The following is a 25,586-nucleotide window of genomic DNA, read 5'->3' as shown; positions in this document are numbered from 1 at the left end:
ATGCATGGCACAGACCATGGAACCTAAACGCTAAATTCAAATCCTGGCTCTGCCACGTATGAGCTGTGTGACCTTGAGCAAGTTACATGACCTCTCCTTGTCTCAGTGTCCTCACCTGTAAATGAGCATAATAATAGTACCTGCATCTGGGGTCATTGGGTTGCATGAGTTCCCATGCATAGAGGACTTAGAATATTGCCTAGCACATAGCCTTGCTGCATAAAGGTTTGCTGTGGTCATCCCCAAAGCTTCCCACAGCCCACAGCATAAAGTGGAAATATCTTAGCCTGGCATTCAAGGCATAATCATATCCATACTTCCCTTTGCCGTGTTTCCCCCACAAAGCTTCACTCAAACTAAGTCTCCAGTCCTGACCTGCCTCGTATGCCTGTGCCCATCACTGCCAGCTGTTGCCACCATCCTCATGGCCTCTCCACCATGGCTCCTACTTCTAAACCAGCCCAGCACACCCTCATCCCACCACCCAACAGAAATCAGGCTGTTGTCGGCAGTTACTGTCTCAATTGCAAGAGAAATTGAGGGTGATAAAGAACTTGTTGACAAGTATAGGGGAGGAAAAATAATTTCCCCCCTTTGCTGGCTTCTGCCAGTTTTCCCAGGATCCCATCTGCAGGCTCTGAGCAAGTCAGGTGCCAGGAAATGTAGGGAAGGAAAAATAATTTTTCCTCAACCCTTTTGAGTTCTTGGCTGAGACCTCATAATAAAAGACAGATTAGCAAGCAAAAAACAAACAGAAAGTTATGGATATGTCTACCTCATGTATAGATGGGAGATACCCAGGGGTAAATGAGCAACTCCTCCAGGTGGCTTAGAATTCAGGTTTAAATACCAGTGTAATAGGGAAAAGACAGGAGGGGATGTAGACAATTTAGGGGAGAGCAAGTGATTTTCAGGGAAGATGAATAGGTCGTTAGGAACACAGATGGAGGTGTGATGGTTTGTGACAAAGTTATGTGGGTCTGGTGTCAACTTTTAGCCTCTCCTGCGACAAGCGTCAGCTGTCCTAGTTGATGAAACTCCCAGAGAGGGGAGTTATGACAATTGCGTTCCTTTTGGAGGATCTGTCATAAGGTAGATAGGAAGGGTTCAGAGAAAGCCTTTCCTTGCTTCTGATGTTTTCAAGCGCCTACAGCTCAAAATAATCAATATGGTGAAGTGGAATATTTTTGGGGTGGCATGTTCTGCTCTTTTGTAAGAAACAGCTCAGACAAAGGGTGAGACCAAAGGGGCTGGGGAGGTGAGGGGTGAAGACTGGTCTAAGGAATGGGGCAGCCGCCCAGAGCGAGAGGGCTGGGGAGGAATGGACAGGGGTCCAGGGAGGAGGAGGTCCCCAGGGCAGAGACAGAGATGCCTTTCCTAAGCCCATGGAGGTGTGGCGGGAGTGGGAAGGCTGCGAGGCCCTCCCTTCTGGCCAAATGTGCCATCAGTGCAGAGCTCCAGCCTCTCTTTTCTTGGCCATTTCTCGGGGATGTGTTTGCAGTCTGAGGGTTGCGGTAACATGTCCCTCAGGGCCAAAAACCAGGCCTGCCCACTGCCTTCTGTGGCATGCCATCTTCCCCAAGCTCTGAGTTCCTTCCCCATCATAAAACCTCCTTCATGTGCAGGTGTCCATCTGGGCCCAACCTGTGGGATTTGGGAGAAAAGGGAACTGACACAAATGTGCTGCTGGTTGGGCCATGAGTCATCAAGTCCTGTCTTCCGCCAGCATTGTTGATGAATAAAGGCTTACTTGTTGGCTAGAAAGAGGGTAAAATCGAATTCCAGGCCCGCCAACTAGGTGAGCTGGGAAGGGAGGAGCAGCTACATATGTACCTACTAGGAGGTCACTCCAGAAGAACCGGAGGTGGTTAGAGTAGAGTTGAAAGTGCGAAGGGATGGGACCATGCCAAGGCCATGCTTACAAGCCGAGGACTTGAACTGCAGTGAGCGGGACTATCGAAGGGTTTATAGCGGTAGTTTGGGTTCTAAAAGGAACCCTCTGGCTTTTGAGTGGAGACCGGTTGATAGTATAAATGACAAGAGGTATGAAGGACATGGATAGGCACGGGAGGTCATGCAGGCCCTGCTGGAGATGGAGACGTGGGAGTCAGGTCACACAGGTGGTCACTGACGTGGAGTAGACGAGATAGTCCAGGGAGAGTGAGGGACACGAAGAAAGAGTTCTTTCTGGCCAGACCCCAGAAAAGCGCACTCGGGGAAATGGGACAGGAGTGAAAGGCAATGGAAAAGCTCTAACACTGAGGCCAGGGGCAGACAAAGAAATGAAACCAGTGGCGGACTTCCTCAAACGCCAGCAAGTCGCCACGCCTGCAGCCCTGTAGTCCCAGCTAACTGCTCTGCCCTGGCCGGGCCGTAATGGGGATTGAGAAGGAGGCAAAGTGGGGCACACAGTACCTCCCTGCTCTCAGGGGACCACAGTGACTGGAGCTACGGCTGTGCTGGGGCACCGGCCTCGAGGTGGGCTGGGAGGAGCCGGGGAAGGCCAGCAGGAGTCCCTGACCATTTGTTAAATGTGGATGGTTCACTGAGGCCAGACCCCCGGGTAGGGATGGACCCGAAATAGTAATTGCCTTGAACATGAGTCAGACAGCTAAGGCCATGATGGGAAGGCGTGAGGACACTGGTGGTTGAGATTTGTGTTGCCTCAGAACAAGTTGGCTGGGGCCGGGAGCAGGAGCTTGGCCTGGAGGAGTCGGGGGTCCCTGTCCAGCTGCAGCAGGGGCAGCAGTGAGAGAGAACCAGAAAGGAGGCTGGCCAGTTTGTGAAGGGTGACGATTGGGCTTTTCAGGTATGTAATTTACAGTGACTTGAGACACAGGCATAGGGAGCCACTAAATGCCTTGAAGGAGGGAGGTGAGGAAGAAAATAATCCTTAAACTTCTACCAGGTGCCAGGCACTCCCTTGGTGCTTTCTGTGTCAATGCTTCTCAAACTCAAGGTGCTTACTAAATCTCCTAAGAACCTCATTAAAATGCAGAGTCAGATTCAGTGGGTCTAGGGAGGCATCTGAGGTGCTGCACTTCTAATGCGCTCCCAGCTGGGACTACATTTTGAGGAGGAAATACACAGCTCATTTAATCTGCACCCCAATTAGTATAATGGGCTCCTTTCCATGGGCAGGAAAACTGTTGTTCTGTGGGCTTCCTTGGCTTGTCTAAAGGCATGCAATTAAAGAGAACTGCACTGTCTTCCCTGCCCTCCACCCATGTAGGGGTAAAAACCACAGCCCCCCAATCATCTCTCCCTCCAGCCCTGCCTCTTAGTCTGCCCCAGGCTTGCATCTTCCAGGTTTGTGTATTCAGATCCTCCTGTGATCAGCTGGCCTCCAGGCTGGAGCTCGAATCTGCCTGTGGCACTTTCTAAAGATACCCTACCTCACAGGAAACCAGACACTATTGGCTAACTCTACAAATAAAGATGTCCTCAGTGGGAGGAAAAGGGAAATACTCTCTGGCAGAGTCTGCGTGGGACAGGGTGGCTGATTGGCACATCCAAAAGTTCCCTTCCCAAGCCCAGCTCAGGTAGGTGCAGAGGACTCGATCAGAACTTGTGGGTGTGCAGGGTGGGCCACTGTGGTCAGAGGTCAAAGTGGGTAATGATGCTGCCAACAAGGGAGACCATTTACCTGAGGATGTTGCAGTCTAAGTGACAAAGTGGCCTGAGGAGTGGGGGACAGTGTGATTAGATAATTTACAGTATGCTCGACATGATGGAATCTGATTAGAAGCATTAGCAGTTACATTTTGGGGGCCTGGAGAAATGCTCATGATTTGACATTAATTTTTTAAAAAGCATAATTTAAGAATGCATCTGGATGGTACTGAGGAAATATTGTTAACTTTTTAAGTTGAGAAATAGTATTAAAGTTATTATTATTTTTAAAGTCCTTTTCTTTTAGAGACTCACACTTAACTGTTCATGAGTGAAATGCTATGATGTCTGAATTTATTTTTAAACAATACAGTAGGATGTGAAGTGGGGAATAGGTGAAATATTGACCATGAGCTACTAATTGTTGAAGCTGGGTGATGGATGCGTGGGGTTCTCTTTTTATATATACCTGAAAATTTTATAATAAAAATCTTTTAAAATAGCATCCAAATTTTAAATATAAATATGCTACATATGAATATAAAAATATGCATAAAGATTGGATGGAAAGAAGTTAAAAGTTAGCTGTGTTTGATTCTGGAAAATTGGATTGTAGATTAGTTTGGTTTTGCTTTCTTTTCATTTCCATGCTTTTTTCTGCACCTACGTTTTTATAAAGAGCATCTATTGCATTGATACTGAAAATGACTTTAATTACTAAATGGCCGGCACAAGTTTGATGTTCAATGTTGACATGCACTGTTATCATTATTGTGAGGACATTCAGGTTCAGAAGGTTTGTGTTGTTGGAAAACACGGTGTTCAGAAAGAAATTATGAGTGGAAACCCTGGTGTGTGAAAGACAGGAGGAGACTCACTGAGTCCCTCGCTGAGGACTGTTGGGACCTGTCAGTTTTCATTGCTTAACGCCTATCTGACAGAGCGCTGCAGCGTCTGCCTTGTAAGTCCACAGCCGAGCTCAAAGAAATGCCTGGGACGTTTAGGATTTTCCCTCCTCCCCAAAAAGGTTCTTTTCCTTTTCCAAATACCTGAGATAGAAAACATAAGGTAAAATATTGGGTTGTCGGAAAAGTCATGACGTATTTTTTCTACGTTTTTTTGTTGCAAAAATGCGTCATGACTTTTCTGACAACGCAATAAATAAGTAAGTAAACAAACGAACAAACTTGAACCCAAAGTAAAGAAGATTGGACTGTGTGAAAAGCAGGTGAGAAAATGTGTCTGGTGAGCCGGGCCGCCAGGGTCTGTTCAGGGGACTCTGGGCTTTGTGAAAAGAGACAGGTGACAGCAGGGCTGCTGAGCCTTAGGGACCACTGCGTGTGTGTGTGTGTGTGTGTGTGTGTGTGTGTGTGTGTGTGTGTCCTGGGTGCATTCATAGCCATCTTCCTGTGCCTACAGGGATGCAGGGCAGAAAACAGCCTCAGCCCGTCTCAGGTGAATCCCTCTTAACGCTCAGGCTGACTTGGCCCCTCCCCATGCCCTTGGGAAGGGAGCACGGACTCTGTGGCAGCCACATGCCAGCCATACCCCCACCCTACTCAACAACCGTCACTCCCCACTTCACAGATGGGGCGGGGGAGACCGCTTGGCTTTGGAATGAAGCTCTGGCTCTGGCTTGACCTTGCTAAGCCTCAAGTCCTGCTTTTACAGTGGAGGTCGTTGTGAGTTGATAATAGTGGAAGCCAGGTGACGGGTCCAAGTTGAGTTTCTATGAGGATTAAGGTGTGGTAAATAAAGTTCCGACCACACTGCCTGGCCCCATATTTGATGCTCAAGAAACAATACATGTTGTCATTATGGGAAACTGAGGCTCAGAAAGTTTGTGCACCTTAAGATCACTGACTACTTTCAAATGAGGCTGTGACAGGCAGGGAAGAAAGGGACATGCCATAGCTAACCCAGTGAAGGACCATCTTCCATCCCCTTCCCTACCTCTCATCCCCCAGGAGGCACCCCATTCCCACCCTGGCTGGGCTGTGGAAGGGCAGCAGTGTCAGACACCCTGGCCTCAAAGACTCCCTTCCTGGGATCTGGCACACTTAACTACACCCTCCCCAGCCCAACCGCTGACCTGGAAAAGAGTCCTCAGCTACCCCTGTGTTCATCAGGCTCAAACTTTCCCCCCTTGAAGATGTTCAGAACCAACACCTGCAGTGGACGAGCTCTGCAGGGGAATGCCTGCTGTCCCATCACAGGTAACAGTTACGAGGCCGCGGAGCCAGGTGGCACAGGCGAGGTCTTTGCTGGGCATTCCAAGGATTTGTTCCGATTTCCAGACGCACAGTCCAGGGATCCCGCGGGTTTGTGCTCTCTTGCGTCACTGAGTCTGCCCAGGAGACCCAAGGGAAGACTGAGGCTTCCGCCGGACCCTCATCCTGCCTTGGGGGCTCAGAACGCACTGGCCACTGTGAGGGCTGGAATTCTCGTGGCTTTCCGGCCACAGTGGGCACTTCAACCACTTCATTTCAGGGTCTGGCCAAAGCACAGCTATTTGGGATTATGGGTCTTGGTAGGGAAGAAAACCTGTATCACATCACTCTAAATATCTTCCCAGACCCTCTTTGTCCTTTTCCTTAAACCTATATTCATTGTGAAACATACACTCAAAGAACAGTGTGCCAGTTAACAACTTATGATAAATTGATCTCCTGGGAGTGGGAGAGAACTGAGCAGCCGCCCTTGGTCCCTTCCGGACCACCACCACCACCCTCCCAGAAGTCACCACGATCCTGACTTTTAGGGTCCTTACTTCCTTGCTTGTTCTTATAGTTCTATGCCTAGATATTCACCCGTAAACAATACGGATTATCACTGGGATCTGGGACACCCAGCTGGTCCTTTCCCATCATACATGTGGGTTCATGCAGTGAGTTGCTTTTTGGCCTGCGTTTTTAAAATGCATCCACGTGTAGGATATGTAGACACACACACACAAATGTTGGTGGCAGCATTGTTCACAGTGGCCCCAAACTGAGCGCCAGCCGGGGTGCATCCACAGTAGAATGATAATTTCTGTGGAGCGCTTCCGTGGTGGCATCTTGTACAGCAACGGGGATGGACAGACCACAGCCTCAGCAGTAACATGGATGAGATACTTCCAGAAACACTGGGACAAATGCACAGATAAATGTAAAATTGGTGCCTGTCTGCAAGGCAGTTGTCTAGTGCACCTCCACCAGACACAATTTCTATTTCCAAGAACAAGAATCATCTCACTGCTGTCGGTCTCCTACAACTTGCAGAGTTGTCAATTAGCTCAGACAATAAAGAGGGGAGATGGTCCCAAAGGGTGTGCTAGGTAAGACACCAGTAATGTTTTTTCTCTTTTTTGCCTATTTCAAAGTCATTTATGATTTCTCCTTAGAGTTTCTTGAGGGCATCCTGCTTACCTCTCTTCTACCTTCTCCATCTTGGCTCTCTCTGCATCCTTACAGGAACCCCCCTCCACTCAGACTAAACTGGACTTTCCTGAGTGCTCCGGAGACAAACAGCCCCTCCTAAGCCCACCATCCTCATGTCCTCCTGTTTCTAGTATATTCCTTCATGCCCTCTCTGCCTGGCCTTGGCCCCAGGAGAGCGCCCCACACTCAGACCCTCAGTGTATTTGGCTTCAGCTCCAATCTGCAATTCCCATTTTATCTTTGTCTACCTTGAAGATCCTCCCAGCCTTTAAGACTCAGCTGAAATGGTCCCATTCTTATGTTTCCCATAACTTTTCTTATATTCTGTTACTAGACAATAGTAAAAACTTACAGAGACTGTATCTTAAACCTTTTTACCACCACAGAATTTAGCACAATGTCTTGTGTTGGGAAAATATAATTAAAAACAAAATCTTCTCCAACCTAGGAAAACCTCTCCACAAAGAGAGTAGAAAGAGAAAACACTTTGATTATTGAATAAACATTAAACCAGAATGTGATGTGCATCACTTGGCAATCTGCTAAGAGATTGTACAGATAAATAAACAAATAAATAAATACATAAATACATACATATTCACCCTATTATATAGCCAAGGTGATACAACCCCTTACACACGTTCTCAGGATAAACAATAACCCGTCCTCAAGTGAGAGAACTTGACAGTCACACAGAGTTCACCTGAACTTTCCGATGGTAATCAGGGTCACCATCAGTGTTAGCTGATGGATTTGTCCAGAGAAAAAATAGACTTTTCATATCTTTCTGATAGGAGGTAGTTTTGCAACTTGAAGCCATGCACCCACTCACGTTAGGCTCCACAGAAGCTGGGGGAATCGGGTGCTATCTCCTGATGTTTACACTTCAAAGAGATGACTCCCAGGTCCTTGAGAAAAACATTCCTGGGTCATAAAGCTGAGGGAAGAATCTATCACATTTCCAAAAGGATATATATAACCACGTTTCAATGAGAGGAGGGAGTGCTTTACAACGACCAGTTTTCTAAGGCAAACACACTAAGGAAAAGGAGGCAGGCGGAATCGCCTCTCTTATTTTTAACAGGGAGAATTAAGCCTCTTATTTTTCATTTTTACTTTTTCTTACACTAGCACATTGTAAAGATACTTAATTGGTATCGGCTTAATAAATCATTAATTAATTAACGATCCCGTCTCTTCGATTGTTTTTCTTTTTTTTAAAAGCCATGAAGCATTTCCTTTCAGCAGTTCAGTTTACTTTGGCAGAGATAAATAAACAGCATAAAGTGCTTTGAAGAGCAAAGGAAACCCAGAATAAAGCAGGTTCTGTGAGGGGTGGCTCACCCAGCAGAGGGGCCTCACCTCAGGTGCGGTTTTCTCCTGTTGCTGGTTTGGGCTTGGGTTGTGCGTTTGGCCCTGTGTAAATGCTGGTGGGTGGGTAATGCATGTTGTTTTAAGTGAAATCCTTGCTACAGGAATACAGATCCACTCATTTACTTGCACAGGGGAGGGGATGCAAGTGGCAAAATGAGCCCCAATAGCTCCTTAGCATGGAGTTCAAGGCCCTTCCTCTGCCCCTCATCCATCTTCTCAGCCTTAGCTCTCCCTGAGTCCTCACAGAACCTCATCTGAGCACTGGCTGGCAGTCTTCGAGCCCGGAAGTGTCATGTCCCCTGGGCAGGCTGCCTCAGGGGCTTCTGTTGACACTAGGTCACACTTTCACTGACCCAGGACTCATGTTGATCCTTAAAAATACTTCTTTCTCTTCAGTTCTTGTAGAAATATTGAACATGCCAGCACTGGCCCGTTCCTTATAGATGGTCTGCTCCATGTCTTTCATCTGACACATCAAGAAACCAAGGCAGAGCTGGGAGGGAGCTGCCCAGGGTCCCCAGCCATCTGTGGGCCCCTATGAAGTGCACGGCTCTGAAAAGCTTCACCATATATTTGAAGGCAGGGAATAAGCCAACCCTTCAGCTGTCAGCTATTTCTTCTCCAGAGGAAAGGGCCCTGATTGCCTCACCAGCATTGATGAGAGCTAGATTCTGGGGGTCTGGCGGTGAGAACCACCTAGCTGCGGCTGGACAGGTGAATCATAGCCCCATGCTCCATGTCCCACCCAATGTTTCATGGAGGTCAGCCTACCAGGTTGTGAGTCCACCAGGGAGAAACACAAAAGAGGGTTTGCATCGTGAAGCATCTTCTTTTCAGGGTGTGTTGCGACTCCCGGTTTTCAGTTCTAGTCCTAGAGACATGGCCTGCAGTAACCTGCACATTTCCCTTCCAAGAGGAAAAGCGTCGTGCAGGGCAGGGAGCGTGGCTTTGTGGAGAGACAGACGCTTCTGGGTTGAAATCCTGGCTCTGTTGTTCCCGAATCTCTCTGAGCCACTGTTGCTTAGTTTGTACAGTGGGGGTGTGGGGATAATCAAATCTCATGTGCCGGTGTGAAGAGAAATCAAGAGGATCTTGTGTATGGAGCATGACATTTAGCAGGCACATGCTCCTTCTAAACTGGGGCCTTCTGACGATAATCTCAGGTTCCGGCCGTCAACAGCACAATGGCATCCCCACGCGGAAAGCTGGGATCGGGGCTCAAGCAATTCTCTGGATTCCTTTGGTCCAAAGGAAAAAAATGAAATCTCACAATTTTCTTGGCATTAGGCTGAACCTCAAACCCAGTCTTCACTCAAGGGCCTAAAAAGCCATAAACAGAGACCAACGAAGGTTAAAAAAAAAATAGATGCACTGGATCTAAAAAACAGCAAGCAGGACTTGAAGACAAAAGACAGAGGGGTATGCAATATCAGACAGAAGAAGAAAGTACATTTGGGCCACCTAATGAGAGAGGAAGTATATAAAAGGGAAGCTGATTGGAAACAATGGGTAACGAGGGCCAGAAAAAACAAAGTTAAAAAATAAGTGAGTGGGCCTGAGAAAAGGAAGTGGGCCAGAGGAAGTAGAACAGGATTGGCAGGTGGGGCAAGCGCGTGGTTTTTTTAAAGCAGGTCCTACGAAATCTATTTCTATTTGGGTATGAAACACATGTGCACTCAAAACTCTGCTTCTAGGTTCAGCTCAATCTCTCTCCGCTCGACACCGTTTAGTTAAACTTTGAATTAACCGAAGAGAGGGTGAGGAGGCCTGAGAACAGCCTTGGGGGTCGTGTTCCTGCTGGCTTCTGCCCTAAGCTATGCAGGGCAGCCTCTGTTGGTGGGGCTTGCATTAGCGCCTCACCCAGGCATGCACCCTTTCTCTTGCAACCCCATCTATATGAAACCTAGCTGAGCAGGCCCTGCAAAGGCTATCTCGTTGGATTCTTGTATTTGGTTTCTGATTGCCTCAGGGTCCCAGAAAGTCAGTGTCGAGCCTAAGTGAAAGCCAATTAGATCCTCGGCAGCTTTTGGACCTCCCCTGAAGGCCACCCTCAAGGACTGGCCCTATTCCCATCTGCTGCCAGGAGGCCCTATCTTCAGGTTCATCTCCCAATCCCCAGATATCTCAGAGGATCCAGAAATAACAAGTCCACCCCGCTGGGACCCAGCCTTCCTATAAAAGTCCCTTGATTGAAGCTGTCAAGTTCAGCAGAATAACTGTGTGAAGCAGGAGTCCTTATCTCTACATTTCTGTTGTAAACAATGCCCTCACTGCTCTGGGGGCTGTCATCTAACAAGACTGGGTTTGAACTGGCTTGAGCACTCAGGCAGACTGCAAACCCCCTTCACAGCCATGTGAAACCCTGTGCCACCCCCGAGTCACATGGTCAAGGCAGCAGCTAGGCCTTGACATTTGCACAGAAGAGAGAGCTGCAATTGCTGGCACTGGCATGTGTCTCATGAGCAGCTACGTTCAATAGCCACGCATCTGAGTGTGTTGAGATGAGCAGCTGTGCTTTCTAAGTTTTTTTCTCACTGTGGAGAGCTGGTGGGCCTGTGCTTGTCTCTTGGGGCTCTGCAGTGTAAGAGGACTGATCCATTTCTTCGTTCATTTCCCTAGGCCTTTCATTCATTCACTCACTCATTCATTTATTCGTTAATTCATTCATTCACTCACTCATTCATTCAACATACTAGGGACCTGCTAAGCTGTCAGAGTTCAAGAGCCCCCGTGTCATGATCAGAAAGGACACCTGTGAGCACCTCTAGGAACGGGGCAATGGGTCGCCATTATCCCCATGGGACTCTTTGGGATGAAGGCCTACGTATAATATTTATCCTTCTACAAATATTCCTGTGCATTTGCTCTGTGCCCGATCTCTCCCTTTGTTGAACAGTGGCCTATGGAGCTGAAGAGGACACTGTTTTTCTCTTAGGAAAGCCCAGTTTTGGGCAAAGGGGATGGGGAAGGGATGTAATGCAAAGTTGGGGGAAAATGCTGAGACTGGCCACCTCTGGGCCCAAACTGCAGCCCTGCCACATGCTAGGGTCGTAAGTAAGTTACTCACCCTCTCAGAGTGCATCTACTTGCCCACAACAGAGATAATAACCCTTTTATGTGTCAGCTACCATTTATGAAGAATGTACAACATGCTGCTGGTTGCTGTGTTAGGCTATGAGGAGCTCATCGAAAGCTCCGCCCCTCCTGTTCCTTCCTCTGTAGCAGGGTGCAGAGTTGTTCATGCTGAGTGAGCCCCTACTTCATGCACAGCACTGTGCAAGAGCTCAGGCAGAGCAGTGAAAGACCAGGACAGTTCTGGGGTCTTTGCTGGGGACTCTGAGCTTCCAGGGAGCCAGGACGAGACCGATGAATATTGCTGAGCCCTCACCTGAGTGGATTGCCTGGATGGCAGGTAGTGGTCCCAAGCTAAGCTGATGCCCTCTGACCAGCCATTTTTGTTCTCCATAAACAATGAGACCAACAGTCAGGTGACATCATCCCTCCCATAGCATACCTGAAATGCACCCCATCTGCAGAGGATAAAGTGACTCACTCCTGTAGTCTGTCTTGATCAAAGTCTTTGTCTATGGGAGCTTTCCCCCACTGAGATGATGAGCCCGTCTGTGGATGAGATGGTGCCTGATTGATCTCCCCATGTGCCCCATGATGAACCCGCTGCTTGTGGGGACGTCTGACATGTTTTCTGAAGCCCTCCAACCAGGACCATCTCTGGCTTATTTGTCATCTTGGTGCCAGTTGGAGAAGGTGTCCCTGTACATGTGGCAGCCCTGAGCAGGGGCACCCAGCGAGGTGAGGGGCTGGATTGGGACCTCCTTGCCACTCAGCCCGGCAGTCAGCTGTTTATTTCTAACCATCTCTACCTTCTCCATGCTCTGGTCCCAGCCTTTCCCTTCCTCTCATCATGGCTATCCCTGGAGCCATTCAGCAGGGCAGTGAATTAAACATAGGACGTTCTTTTCAGAATTTGCAGAGCGGCTAACCAGATAATAATGTGGAGTATTTAGCAATGAGACTGCCAGCTTAGTAAAAGCTCAGTGAAGGTTGGCTTACTTCTTTTTTATCCCTCCAAAAAATTTCTGAAAAAAATTTTATTTTTTATTTCAGGGAGAAAAATAAATAAATAAAACAACCTTTATAAACCAAATTCCTGCAATGCCTAGGGTGGGAGTGAAGCATGAGAGGCCACAGGCAGCCCAGATAATTTCAAAGGTCCAAAGTGCCTCTGCTTTCTCCCCTAATGCATTTAGTAAGTGCCTGCTGAATGCAATGCACTGTGCCAAGTGCTCACCTCAAAATAGCTCTGTGGGCAGCATGAGAATGAGCCCCAATCTTGCAGGTGAGGAATGTCAGGCTGAAAGATTCCAAGTTTATCCAAGGTCACTCAGCCAGAGAGGGCAAGACAGGGGATATAGTTTCAGGAGAGCCGAGTCTGCAGCCCTCACCCTTCCTGAGCACCTCCCTGTTCTCCCTCCTCAGTGACTCAGGGACACCTGTCTGAAGACTTGTAGGAGGTTCCTGTGTGTAAGGCACAGTGCCAAGAGTGGAAATCAAACGCACCTCATGCAGATTTGGCAAAATCATGGAGCTCCTCGGCTGCAGGATTGAGCACAGGCACTTGAAAAGATGCAAAATGATTTTTAGTGGCGTTGGCCTCCTCTTGAGGTCAGCTTTACAAGATCCTTTCACTGGAGGGAGGGGAGGGAGAGGGTAGCTTGCCCCAGGATCCATAACTTATGAGCACCAGGGGCTTGACTATTTGCACTCCTATTTGCATGTCTTGGAAGCTATGCATCTGCAACAAGCCGCCTGCACCACATAGCAATTGCTCTGTCTCCCCATATCTCAACTTGTGCCACTTGAAACTGACATTTGTGTGGTTCAAAAGTGGTTGCCTGTCAGCCATTTTATATGGTTCGACTTAAATGTTATTGATTAAGGTATCAGCCAGAGATTCCTCTCTGAGAAAAGGACACTGCAGCCTACAGCAAAGAAAGCACAGACTTTCCCCAGGGTTGAGAACTCCATCCCAGCCTGAGGTAGCCCAGGTCAGAGCCTTGGCTCCCTTATTGCTGGAAGAGTCTGGGTCAGATGCAGGGATGGGCCAGGACACAGAGCAGAGGCTGGGAAGGGAGCAGCAAAGTTCTGGCTGGGTGGGCCTTCGCTTTTGTAGAGACATGGTCTTGGTAAAACCAACCTCAAAAGGAAGCAGTGGAGTGTGGAAACTCCCTTGGTTAAAGAAGTGTGAGTTTTGCTTTTAGATGTGGTGGGGAGGGAGGCGCCTGACAACCAGGAGGTGTGCTTTGCAGACAGATGGGATTTCTTAAGTGTCACGTCTGTGATCTCACAATGAAGAGGAGAAGGCCCCAGAGGACCAGGGAGAGAGGGCTGCCCCTGCAGCCTCTGGAGTGAAAGAGCAGGAGAAGGGGAATGGAATCAGTGTTACTTCCCAACCTGTGCAGAACTGTCTTATCTTCCCAGTTTTGTTCGGAAGGAAACAGGAAATAAGAGTCGACGGAGGCCAGGCCGAAGCGAAGTGTGTGGTTGGTAATTATCAGGTTCATTAGCCGCCCAGGTCCAGCGTAGCAGGCTGGCTGAGTACAGCCCTCCATCATGGATCAATCAGCCCTTTCATGGCAGCAAAGGCGCAGATGATGGCCACCCTTCCTTCTCACTAGGAGTTGTAGGATGACCGACCATCTGGGTCTGCTTAGAAGTGAGGGGTTTCCGATTTAGGAGACTTTCAGTGCTAACCCCAGAAAAGTCCTGGGCAAACCAAGACCAGGTAGTCACCATCGAGTGTGTGATTGTGTCTTATCCCTTAAGGAAGAGGAGGATTGGCTGAGAGGTGGAGGGAAAGAAATGGCTCCCCAAAACAAAGATGAGGGCCTCTGGGCATGAGTCTGCTCTGAGCTCTGGAGGGTCTGTGGCCTCTGAGGTCTCTCCAGCCTCAGCTTCATGCTGAGATTAGGGCCCAGAGAGTGGAGACGGTGGGAATAAGAGAAGGGGGTGGAGAATCACTTTAGGGAAGTTTGGACTGGAAGTGTGAATTATGGCTGCACCCCTCACCATCCCACCCCTCACCTCCCTGCCTACGGTCCTTTCTACCCCATCCACACACTGATAAAGCTAGCTACTTTTTGGAGAAGCTTGAAAATCAGAGGGAAAAAAAGAGGCTTGTCTCACGCTTCAAAAGGCCTAGATTCAAACGCCATCTGAGCCCCTGACTGGGTAGCTTTGGGCAAGTCACGCTCCGAGACCCGGCTTCCTCTTACGCCACAGGAGTCCGTTACAGCCTCCATCAGAGACTCACAGGGATTCAACGAGACAGCATGTGTGACATGGGAAAATGTGCTGGTTAGGCACCAACTGATACTTGTTTCTTCCAGCCTGCCTCTGTGCGGGACCAGGCAGGATTCCACCTTTGTTACTCTGAGAACTCATGCTGTTTCTTGTCTCCCTTCCTGATACAGACCCTCACCATGTTCACCCAGTCTCCTGAATTAACTACAGACTTTCAGTACGAGGAGGGTGCCGAAGCTTGTAACATGAAGGACGTTGTGGTCTTCGGGACTGCCTTCCTGTCTATAGCGTACTCCCTCGTCTTTGCCTTTGGCCTGTTGGGGAATTTGCTGGTGGTATTTGCTCTCACCCACAGCCAGAAATCCAAGAGCATCACCGACATTTACCTCCTGAACCTGGCCTTCTCCGATCTGCTCTTGGTAGGCACCTTGCCCTTTTGGATTCACTATCTGATCAGGGAAGATGGCTCGAACAATGCTGTGTGCAAACTCACTACCGCCTGCTTCTTCATTGGCTTTTTTGGCGGCATATTCTTCATCACCATCATCAGCATTGATAGGTACCGGGCCATTGTCCTGGCCGCCAACTCCATAAACAACCGGACCGTGCAGCATGGCGTCATCATCAGCTTAGGCGTCTGGGCAGCAGCCATCTTGGTGGCAACACCCCAGTTCATGTTCACCAAACATGAGAAAAATGAATGCTTCAGGGACTACCCTGAGGTCCTGCAGGATATCTGGCCCGTGCTCTGCAATATGGAAACAAATATTATTGGCTTCTTGCTGCCCCTGCTCATTATGAGTTACTGTTACTTCAGGATCATGCGGACACTGTTTTCCTGCAAGAACCACAAGAAAGCTAAAGCCATTAAACTAATCTTTTTGGTGGTCATCGTGTTTTTCCTCTTCTGGACGCCCTACAACGTTATGATTTTCTTGGACACACTCAAGCTCTATGACTTCTTTCCCAATTGTGACATGAAGAAGAATCTGAAATTGGCCCTCAATATGACCGAGACAATTGCATTTATCCACTGTTGCCTCAATCCCTTTATCTACGCATTTGCTGGAGAGAAGTTCAGAAGATATCTTTACCACCTATATAGGAAATGCCTGGCTATCCTGTGTGGTCGTTCTGTCCATGCCAGTTTCTCCTCATCTGAATCACAAAGGAGCAGGCGCGAAAGTGTCCTGAGTAGCAATTTTACTCACTACACCAGTGATGGGGAGTCATCCATGCCTCTCTGAAGAGATTCCCCAAAGCCTTGTCTCTACAGAGGGCCTGGAGTTCCTGAGTCTGACACTGAATAATGAGGACAGATTTGTTTGTTTGTTTGTTTCTTACGTGCAAAGAGTGATGGACCCAATGTCTCTAAAACAACCCAAATTTTGTGCTCAAAATTTGAATGATAAAGGGGAGGCATGTCTCTTACTGCAAAAGTCAGGACTTTTTTGGTTACAAATGATGAAAGTTCAACTCAGACTAGCTTAACCAAAAGTGGGGTGGTGAGTATTGTTCATATTGTGGCATGGGCAAGGGAGTGGCTGAGCCCTCAGCATGTGTGGAAACTAGGGCTTGAATCTAGCTAGAAACGCCTCTCGCTGACTCCCAAATCTCTAAGTGGCAACAGAGCTCCCAGACTCACATAACATGACTTTGTCCTCAGAAAGAGACTGAAACCTATCCCTCTCTGGCCTCGAGGTCAAAATTCCCGGGGAAGGGCTCTGATTGGCTGAGTTTGTAGAGGATGTCCAGCCCTAGACCTGTAAGATAGCAGCTTCAATTTCCAGTCTCATGGCTACATGTTCAGGGAAACATTATTTCCAAGAAGCTGGAGGGGTGGGCGCTCTTTTGATCAAATAAAACAAGAGCTGCCCACCATCTTTACCATGTGTCTGGCCCAGCCTCCCCTCCAATCACACCAGCCAGCATGTATAAACAGCCTCCTCTTTATCAAAGTCCTTTCATCATGTCCCCAAACCTACAAAGGCTCCACTGGAAACTACACTAAATCCAAACACAAATGCCTGGCCTATGAGACACTCCATCATGCGGCCCCACCAACAGACTCCTTATTGCATCCCCTTCTCAAAGGACTCCACGCAGCCTGTCATCCAGGTCTCTTCCCTCCGGCCCCATACACCTCCACGTGCCCCTGGGCCTAAAGGGAGAAATAGAAAGAACCCTGGCCCAGACTGAGAAGGGATGGTTTCCAATCCCAGCTCTGTCACTTGCCCACTGGGTAGCTTAGGGCCAACCAAGCTTCAGTTTTCTCATTTGTAGAATAGAGATAATGGTACTTTTCACATGGGTAGCATCTTTTCCAGCCACCAACTGTGACAGGTCCCAACACGCTTATCTGGTTTCCAAACTTCAGCTTCCCCCCACCTGGCACCGTGCTTAAGCCATGGTTTTCACAGAGCTTGGAGGAGCCTTCAGGAATTTGTGTCTGTGTAGCGCAGACACAGAGAAGGCTAGTTCCTCCAGTGGCCCTCAGTGGGCACTCCTGGATATACAGATTGATAGCCTCCCCTGACCTAGCCCCCAGACTGCCTTGAACATTCCCTCCCAATCATCTTGTGGCCAAAGCCTGCCCACCTGGGGAGGACCCCATCGTTCATGCCGTTGCCAACCTGGAGAGCCAGGGTCACGGGAGCCGCTTTCTTTTTTCAGTGAACATTTGGGATGGTCCAACACTTTAAAGCTTGGGAAACAATTGTAATAAGACTAAAGAAAATGTCATGTACAGTCTAACTAACCATGCAGTGCTGTCATTGGCCCATCCAGACCTTGTTCATCACCTCACATGTTTCGAGTTATAGTCATAATGTACAGACAGTTTTGTAACCTGCTTTTCTGCTCTTAACATTAGGCCAGAAATAGCTCTGTGTTTCTAGATAATATTGTGATAACCATTTTAGAAGGCTGCCAGGTTATGTGTTCATTAAAGGCATCTGACTCATTGCTGTATTTCTGATACCTCTGTGGCGGTCAGTATGTTTGTTTAATCAAGGAGAGAATGAAACCCATCCCATTAAGATCCCGTACCAGGGCCGGCCAAGTGGCACGATGATTAAGAACTGGCTTGAGAGCCAGAGGGCCCCGGTTCGGATCCCACATATGAGGGCCAGTGACACTGCCCTCTACAGCTAAGATGCTGAACAACAGCTCAACCTGGAGCTGGGCTGCTGTGAGTCGCCGGCGACGGCGTAGGCTGCAGCCCCTGTGGCAGTGGGTTGCCATGGGCTACCGTGTGTAGCCAGCAGCCAGCGTGAGCGGCCAGCAGCCGCAGTGAGCGGCCATCCAGAAGCCAGTGACTGATCTGCCTTGCCCGGGAAAAGCGCAATGATGGTGCCAACTTGGGCCAGTGAAGCAACGTCCTCCACAACTAGACTGAAGAACAAAAACGACAGCAACTTGTCTGTTCCCCTTCCCCCAATTCCCCAGCACTGTTCCCATCCCCCCAATTCCCCAACAACAACAAAAAATTCTTAAAAAAAAAAAAAAAAGATCCCGTACCATAATTTGCTCCCCATTACTCTGTTGATAAACATGTCACTTATTTTCAATATTTACCAAATACGTATATTACAGCACTTTCATCTGTGTGATTTCCTTTCTCCTCTTCAATTATTTCCTTTGGATAAATTCCATGCCATGGGCATAACTGGGTCAAAAGGCAAGGGAACTTTTTAGCTTTTGACACATACGTATGAAAGCAGTATATTATTACAAAACCTTGATCAGGCATATAGTATATGCAACAGGCGAGCTCAGCACCAGAGCTCTTCCAAAGATGAGTGAGCCCAGGCCTCTACTCTCAGTGCCTAAGCGGTGCTTCATATTTGCATGCAGAACAGAGAAGTGAACAAAGAAGCATGCTTTGCATTAATTAGTAACACAAGGGCAGCAACATCTGACCTGAGTCTGTAAGGGTAAGCGGCTCTCCAGGCAAAGGAGATTTGTGCATTTGAAAGTTTCTAAGAGAATAGATTTTAAAAGTTCTCACCACAAAAAAAACACAATTCTAACTATGTGAGGTGATGGATGTGTATAGAAAATTGCTATGCTGTGTACCTTAAGCTTATACATTGTCATACGTCACTTATATTTGTAAGAAACAAATACAGACCAGTCCTGCCTCTAAGAGCAGAGAGCCCAGGTGGACAATGGGAAGTGCCCAGGGAGAAGGTCTGCAGGCAGATGACTTCGGCAGGGAGGGGAGGCCTGGCCTCCAGATTTCCAAGTTTAACAGAATTGATCTACTCAGGTTGACAGGTGCAGCCTTGGGTGGTGAAGCCTTTGGTGATAGCTGTTCTGTGACATCAGTATCTCTAATGAAAAATGGTCCACAGACAGAGACTCATCAACAAATGATCCAGGAGTCCCAGAGGCAGATGCTATCAGTGGCCTCCTGCAGGATCTGGGTAGATGGATGGAGCCTTAGACAGGAGGGTCGCTGTTCGGGGAGGGCCACATCCTGGGGCTGCCCCAGTGCTTAGGAGAAACGCCAAGTTTTTTCCAGATGGTCCTACCCACTTTAGGTTTATTCTGTGCTCACTAAGCAATCATCTAAGGGAGAAGTTGGCTTCCCAGGTACCTTGCCACGAAGAAAAATGGAAAATATATGCTTTGGGTTAGTGGGAAGAGCCCATCACCCCTTATAATCCACTGCACCTGGAGTGTGTATAGGATCTGGTGGGCTAGTATTCATCTCTGAGATACTGTCCCTGAGCACACGGAAACAGAATTCACCTCTGGCCCCACAAGGCTGAAAACTACACCTGGAACCATGGCCACCTGCCTCTGAGAGGTCCACCTTGGGTGCCACCTGGCCACTAGATGGCGTCCCATTAGTGTCCTCACAATTGGGCAGTCTGTCCCAACCCGGAAGCTAATTTTCTTCTCCACCGGTACCCCACTGCCCTGGCGCATGGGGACCACTTCAATTTCAACATGACCTGTGATATTGTTTGCTTAACTTGCTGAGTTAGCAACCACGTTTCGGGTTACCCCAAAGGAGTATCATCTGAGAGCAAGTAAGAGAACTTGTTCTCAGCAAATTTAGAAATATCTGTCTGGTTTCTCTTCAAGACACTCTCCATTCATAGGAGGGCCACGTTGTTTTCTCAAAGATACACAGTACCACATTCCCATTGTGTTATATGAGGGCGTTGTTAAGCAACAGCCGGAGTTCCTCCACACACATACCCTAGACAGCTCTAGAAACCACAAACCAGCCTCGCTGGAAAATGACTCTTTTGCCCTATACTTCCTCATTTACTTAGGTCGAAACAAAAATATATTTTAATTTGCATTTCTTTGAATTTTAGGTACGATTGTTCAGTTCTCAATGTGCTTGTTTTATATTCCTGATTAGGAAAGAGATGTACAGTCATAGAAAATACAAAAAGCAAAGCAATGCATGAAAATTTAAAATTACACAACATTCCACCTCCCAGAGGTAACCATTGTTTCATATTGAGGCTTTGTACTGTGTCTTTCTCTGCAGATAGAATTAAGAAACAAACAAACAAAAAGATTGAAAATCATCACAGACATGCCGTTTTTATTATCTTGTTTTGTTCACTTTCCATTATAGCATAAACATTTTCCCATGTATTAAACTCAAACATGATTTTTATTGGTGGCACAGGAGTCCATATTGACTTTATCTAGCCAAGCCCCTACAGGTGGACATGGCTGCAACTCCCAGTTCTTCACTATTATGCACAAAACCGTGCTGCATAAATCTTTGCACACATTTTAATATAAGAGGAATTACTAGATTAGTGGATTTCAGCACCTATGTGTCTCTTGCTAGCTACTGCAAGGTCACTTTTCGGAAACATGACACTGTGGCTGACACTCCAAGAACCTCAGTCCCTGACTTTAGCACACACACCCCCACCACCATCTTCCCAGTCTTTTTCATCAGGGTATTGTGGGCTTTTATTATCCTGTGAATACCAGCTACTGACTTCAAAGGGGAGGGGGGCAAAGATATTTCCACTCTTGAGAGGGGGTGGTAAGGCTGCATGTTAGCAGAGACAAAAGAAGGAGATTTTAAAAAGCAGCGAATAACATAACATCGTAGAGGAAGGAAACAGACTGATTAGGACTTGGGTGATGGGGTCACAGGAGAGGCCCTCTGAGCCATGCAAAATCTGGAGGAGGGGTCCACGGGGAGTTATTGTTTGATGGGTACAGAGTTTCAGTTTTACAAGATAAAAAGATTTCTGGAAATGAATGGTGGTGATGATTGTATAATAATATGAGTGTACTTAATACCACTGAACTGTACACTTAATGGTGAAGGTAGTAAATTTTATGTTATGTTTATTTTACCACAATAAAAAAAGTTGGTGGGGGGGGGAATAAAATCTACGAAGAGACGGAGAAGGCAATAAGTGCTCTGGGGAGGGAGGCGTGTCTTACAGGGAGAAGAACTAGAGATGAACAGGGCATCCACAGATTCCCCGGGCAATTTGGATGTTTAAAAAATTCACTTCTATACAAAATATAAACAATCTGTAAAAAGCAACAAAGAGACAATTTATTCAAGATTTAGCACAGTTGATCGCAGGAAGGTCGACTTTCAATGCATGCACCATCATTTGCAATACACTGGCATATGGCCATCATAATATAATGTAGAGCTCATTACTTGCAAAATGAAAGAAAGAAAAAAAGAACGCCAAACATAAGCAACTTTAGTTAAATCTCTAGTAAATTCTCTCTTGGTTGCATTTCACAAATAATGTATACCTTGTCTGGAAGCAAATCCGTTATAAGCCCAAACCACAGGGACTTATGGACACCCTATAACTCAGGCTTTTGTTAGTAGAGGTGATGCTCCGATCAGCAAAGGAACTCCATTAATACCAGTTCTAAGGAGTCCTGCAGGTAGCCCTGTCTTGGGGCAAGAGAATGCCGAGCTGCCAAGCTGGGAAGTCTAATGCCAAACGATCTGATACCACTTCCATCAGTAACGCACAAGTGCCCATTTCAAAGCACATTATTGCACTGAGAAATAGAAGGAGGCAGAATCCCACGCACCTACCTGCAGCTGTGCCCACACACTCTTCCTTGCCTCCCAGTCTGATGCAAGAATTGTCCTTGCTTTTGCCTAAAGCCAACCCTCCGCCTGTGCACTAGATGTCACCCCCTCCTTGCTTCCCAAGGCTGTATTCTTGCATTTGTCTCCTCTCTTCCGCACAATCTCTCCTCTCTGCTGGATAATTCTCAGTTACCATCCATATCTCCTCCAGCTTCTGTCCCAAGTCTCTACTCCGTTTAGAGATGCTCAAAAGTGTTGTCTCCAGTTCCTTGGTCCCCCGTTCTCTCTGAAACTTGCTTCACACCACTCCCTCAGACACACTCTTGTCACCAATGTTCTCTATGTGGCTAGATCTGATGGTCCATAATGAAACCCACCTTACCTGACCCATCAGCAGAATGTGACAAAGTTGATGGCTTCCTCCTCCATTTGGTGCTGGAGATATCTCACTGTCTCCTGGTTCTCCAACCACCTCACTGGCTGCTCTTGCACATTCTCCTTCACTGGTTCCTTTGTGCCTCCCTGACCTCAAGCCATCAAGAGCCCCAAGTCTCGGTCCCCAGGTCTTGCCTCCTCTTAATCTACACTCACTCCTCAGGAAAGTCAGCCAGGTGCAAAGCTTTAGACATGATCTCTCTGCGCTGACAACATCCAAACATTTTCTTTCAGTCCAGATGTGTAGATTCAATTCCCCCTAACAATTTTGCTTGGACAAACAATAAGCATGTCCCAGCACTCATCACAAAACTCTGCAGTCTTCACTGACTCAGGGAATGACAACTCCATTCTTCCAGCTGCTCTGGTCAAAACCTTGGGGTCATCCCGGATGCCCTTCTTCCTTCCATGTCCCATTTCCAACACACCAGCAAGTCCCAGCCAGTGTTTTTTACAAAACGGATCCTGCACCAGATCAATTCTCATTACTTCCATCACGGCCCCCTCATCCAACACAGCACCCTGTCTCCCCTGGACATATCTGCATTCCTCTCTCTGCTTCCACACCGCTGTCCAGTCACTGCCCTGCCCCCAGGGGGTCCTCTTTGTACTCCAGTCAGATCATGTCACTTCTCAATTCGAAACCACCCAGCGGCTCCCACCTCCCTTAGAATGAACCCAAACTTTCTACGACGATCTTACGAGGTCCTACATGATCCAGCTCTGGCCTCCTTTCCCAATCTTGTATCCTAAGACTTTCCTCCCACACTCCATTTAGCCGCACAGGCCTCTTAGCTATTCCTAAAATAAACGGAGCTCTTCCCTACCACAGGCCATTTGCACCTGTTCCTTCCTCTGCCTTGGAACCTCCTTTACCAGATGTGTGTACGGCTCACCCTGCCACTTCACTCAGCCTCTGCTTCAATGTCACCTCCACAGATAGGCCTTCACAAATCACCCCATCTAAAATACAGACCTTACCACCACCCTCATTCCCGATCCATATTCCTGGCTTTGTCTTCTTACCCTTTATCTCTACCTGACCTTATATTACATATTTGTCTGTTTCTTATTTATCTTCCACATTGGCATGTAAAGACCAGACCCACAGTGCCTTGTATGGTGCCTGACACTTAGTAGGAACTCAACAAACATTGGCTGAGTGAATTAATTTATATGCTTGTGTGAGTTGCCTCTTGGTGTCTTTGCACATGTTTATTGGTTATGTTTCACATTTTAAAATCGATTTTTAAGAGCTCATAATAGAGGAAATATAAGAAACTTTTGTCTGTCACGTATGTTACAAATATTATTTCCTGCTGTCATTTATTATTTTCCTATTTCATAAGGCAAATCTCCCAGTGGTTTCTCTTTTAAAAATGACCCTACCTTGTAATAAATGCAGATTCCTACCCGATTCTGTCAAGGTTGTTTTCGGTCTTGGTCTTGTGGCATCGTTGAGCATTTTCATCTTTTCCTCTGTATTTATTGGCATAATGAACTATTGGAAGGGGCTGCCTAGAGGCTGCTAGACAGATGCTGTTCAAACTTGCAAGTTGAAAAAATGGCTCTTAGTTACAACATGTTTATTGCCGTCGTCAATGTAAATTGACCCGAGGGAGCAGAAACGGCACCGTTCATTGTTACCCAGAGCACAGGCAGATACATACAGGCCGGGAAATAAATAGCAGGCAGCTGATGCCAATGCCAGTTCTTTGGAGTATTTATTACACTCGAATGGTCTATTTCCTAAAGGCCTGCCAGTATTTTAGCTGAAGCAGTGTGACCCAGTACGACGGTACCAGAACTTTACAGGAGAAAGGTCTCAGGATGCTCTGTCTCAGGATGGTACATTTGCGGCAATGAAACATTGAGACTCTAAAATCTCTTGTACCTTTCCTGGCAAAAGAGGACAATTCAAAACACTCTGTGCAGACCCTAAATACGATGTCAGGGCGACCTTAGGAGACACAAGGAGCCCGGGTTCTCATCCTCAGTCTTTTGGAAAGCTCTATCCCACTCGCCCTTGTCACCTTTGGCCACTAGGAACACCTGCCCCATGGACTCCTTCCTTCTTCCAAGCCTTGCAGATGTGCCAGCCACTGGGCCCAGCATCTCTGAACAGAGTCTTCGGGGAGACCAGCAAGGCCCCAAGGCCATCTTGCCACTCTCTTGTCCATGAGGACACAGGTGGCCTTTATTCTAGTGTCTAGAAACCTGCCCACGGGTCCCTCGGTCCTCTTTCTTCTTTAGGAGTAGAATGGGGTGAGGACATGTAGCCTGTGGTGATATCCCAGAATGCCTACGCTGCATGTGCAGAGTTAGACCCACCATGGTGCCCACGTGACACCTGAAGTTTTACAGGCATTTTCATGAACACAGTTCTGCTGGTCAGAATACGAAGGGTGGAGAGCATGAGGATGTCATTCTGCTCTAGTCAACATGAGTGGGCCCTTGGAAATATATAACTTCTGTGTTTAGTGACATGTGCTGGGCAAATTCAACAGCTACTATTCAAAATGTGGAAAATATGAATAAAGTAATAAAGGTTTTTACTGGTGTGAAATTCATGCAGCAAGAAAAGTAGTGAATGTCAATTTTAAAAAATGGACGAAGGACCTGAATAGACACTTTTCCAAAGAAGACATACAACGGCCAACAAGTACGTGAGAAGGTGCTCAGCATTACTGATCATCAGGGGAATGCAAATCAAAACAACAATGAGTTATCCCCTCACACCTGTTAAAATGGCTATCATCAAAAGACAAGATTTGTTAAGTGCTGGCAAAGATATGGAGAAAAGGGAACCCTTGTGTACTGTTGGTGGGAATGTAAACTGGTGCAGCCACTATGGCAAACAGTATGGAGGTTCCTCAAAAAATTAAAAATAGAACTACCTTATGATCCAGCAATGCCACTTCTGGGTATTTATCCAAAGGAAATAAAACCATTGTCTTGAAGAGATATCTGTACCCAATGTTCACTGCAGCATTATTCACAATAGCCAAGATATGAAAATGTGTCCATCGATGGATGAATAGATAAGAAGGTGAACAATATATTCAATGGCATATTAATCAATTATGAAAAGAAGGAAACCCTACAATTTGGATGAAAAAAATGAATGAAACTTGAAGGTATTCTACTAAGTGAAATAAGTAAAACAGAGAAACACAAATACTGTATGATCTCACTTACATATGGAATCTAAAACAGCCGAACTCACAAAAACAGAGAATAGAATGGTGGTTGCCTGGGCCCTGGATGGAGGAAACGGAGAGATGGTGGTCAAAGGGTACAACCTTCCAGTTATAAGATTAATAAGTTCGGGGATCTAATGTACAACGTGATCACAGTCAATA

At 47.2% G+C, this 25,586-nt stretch overlaps 1 protein-coding gene across 2 annotated transcripts; it reads left to right on the top strand.

Annotated features, from left to right (window-relative positions):
• The first annotated feature begins 2,430 nt into the window (after positions 1-2,430).
• On the top strand, positions 2,431-17,699 carry CX3CR1 (C-X3-C motif chemokine receptor 1). 2 transcript variants are annotated; one of them, XM_019662718.1, is made up of 2 exons: positions 2,431-2,809; positions 14,900-17,699. In XM_019662718.1, exon 2 carries the CDS (start codon positions 14,909-14,911, stop codon positions 15,974-15,976), a length of 1,068 nt encoding a protein of 355 aa, XP_019518263.1. In that variant the 5' UTR covers positions 2,431-2,809; positions 14,900-14,908; the 3' UTR covers positions 15,977-17,699. The 2 variants fall into 2 exon arrangements, with proteins under 2 accessions (XP_019518263.1, XP_019518262.1); XM_019662717.1 differs by lacking the exon at positions 2,431-2,809 and adding an exon at positions 3,414-3,542.
• Positions 17,700-25,586: the final 7,887 nt, after the last annotated feature.

This window comes from Hipposideros armiger, unplaced genomic scaffold, assembly GCF_001890085.2.
Source record: "Hipposideros armiger isolate ML-2016 unplaced genomic scaffold, ASM189008v1 scaffold_380, whole genome shotgun sequence".
NCBI classification, from domain to species: Eukaryota; Metazoa; Chordata; class Mammalia; order Chiroptera; family Hipposideridae; genus Hipposideros; species Hipposideros armiger.
Note: the sequence above shows the minus strand (reverse complement) of the source record. Positions and strands in the feature narration are given on the sequence as shown.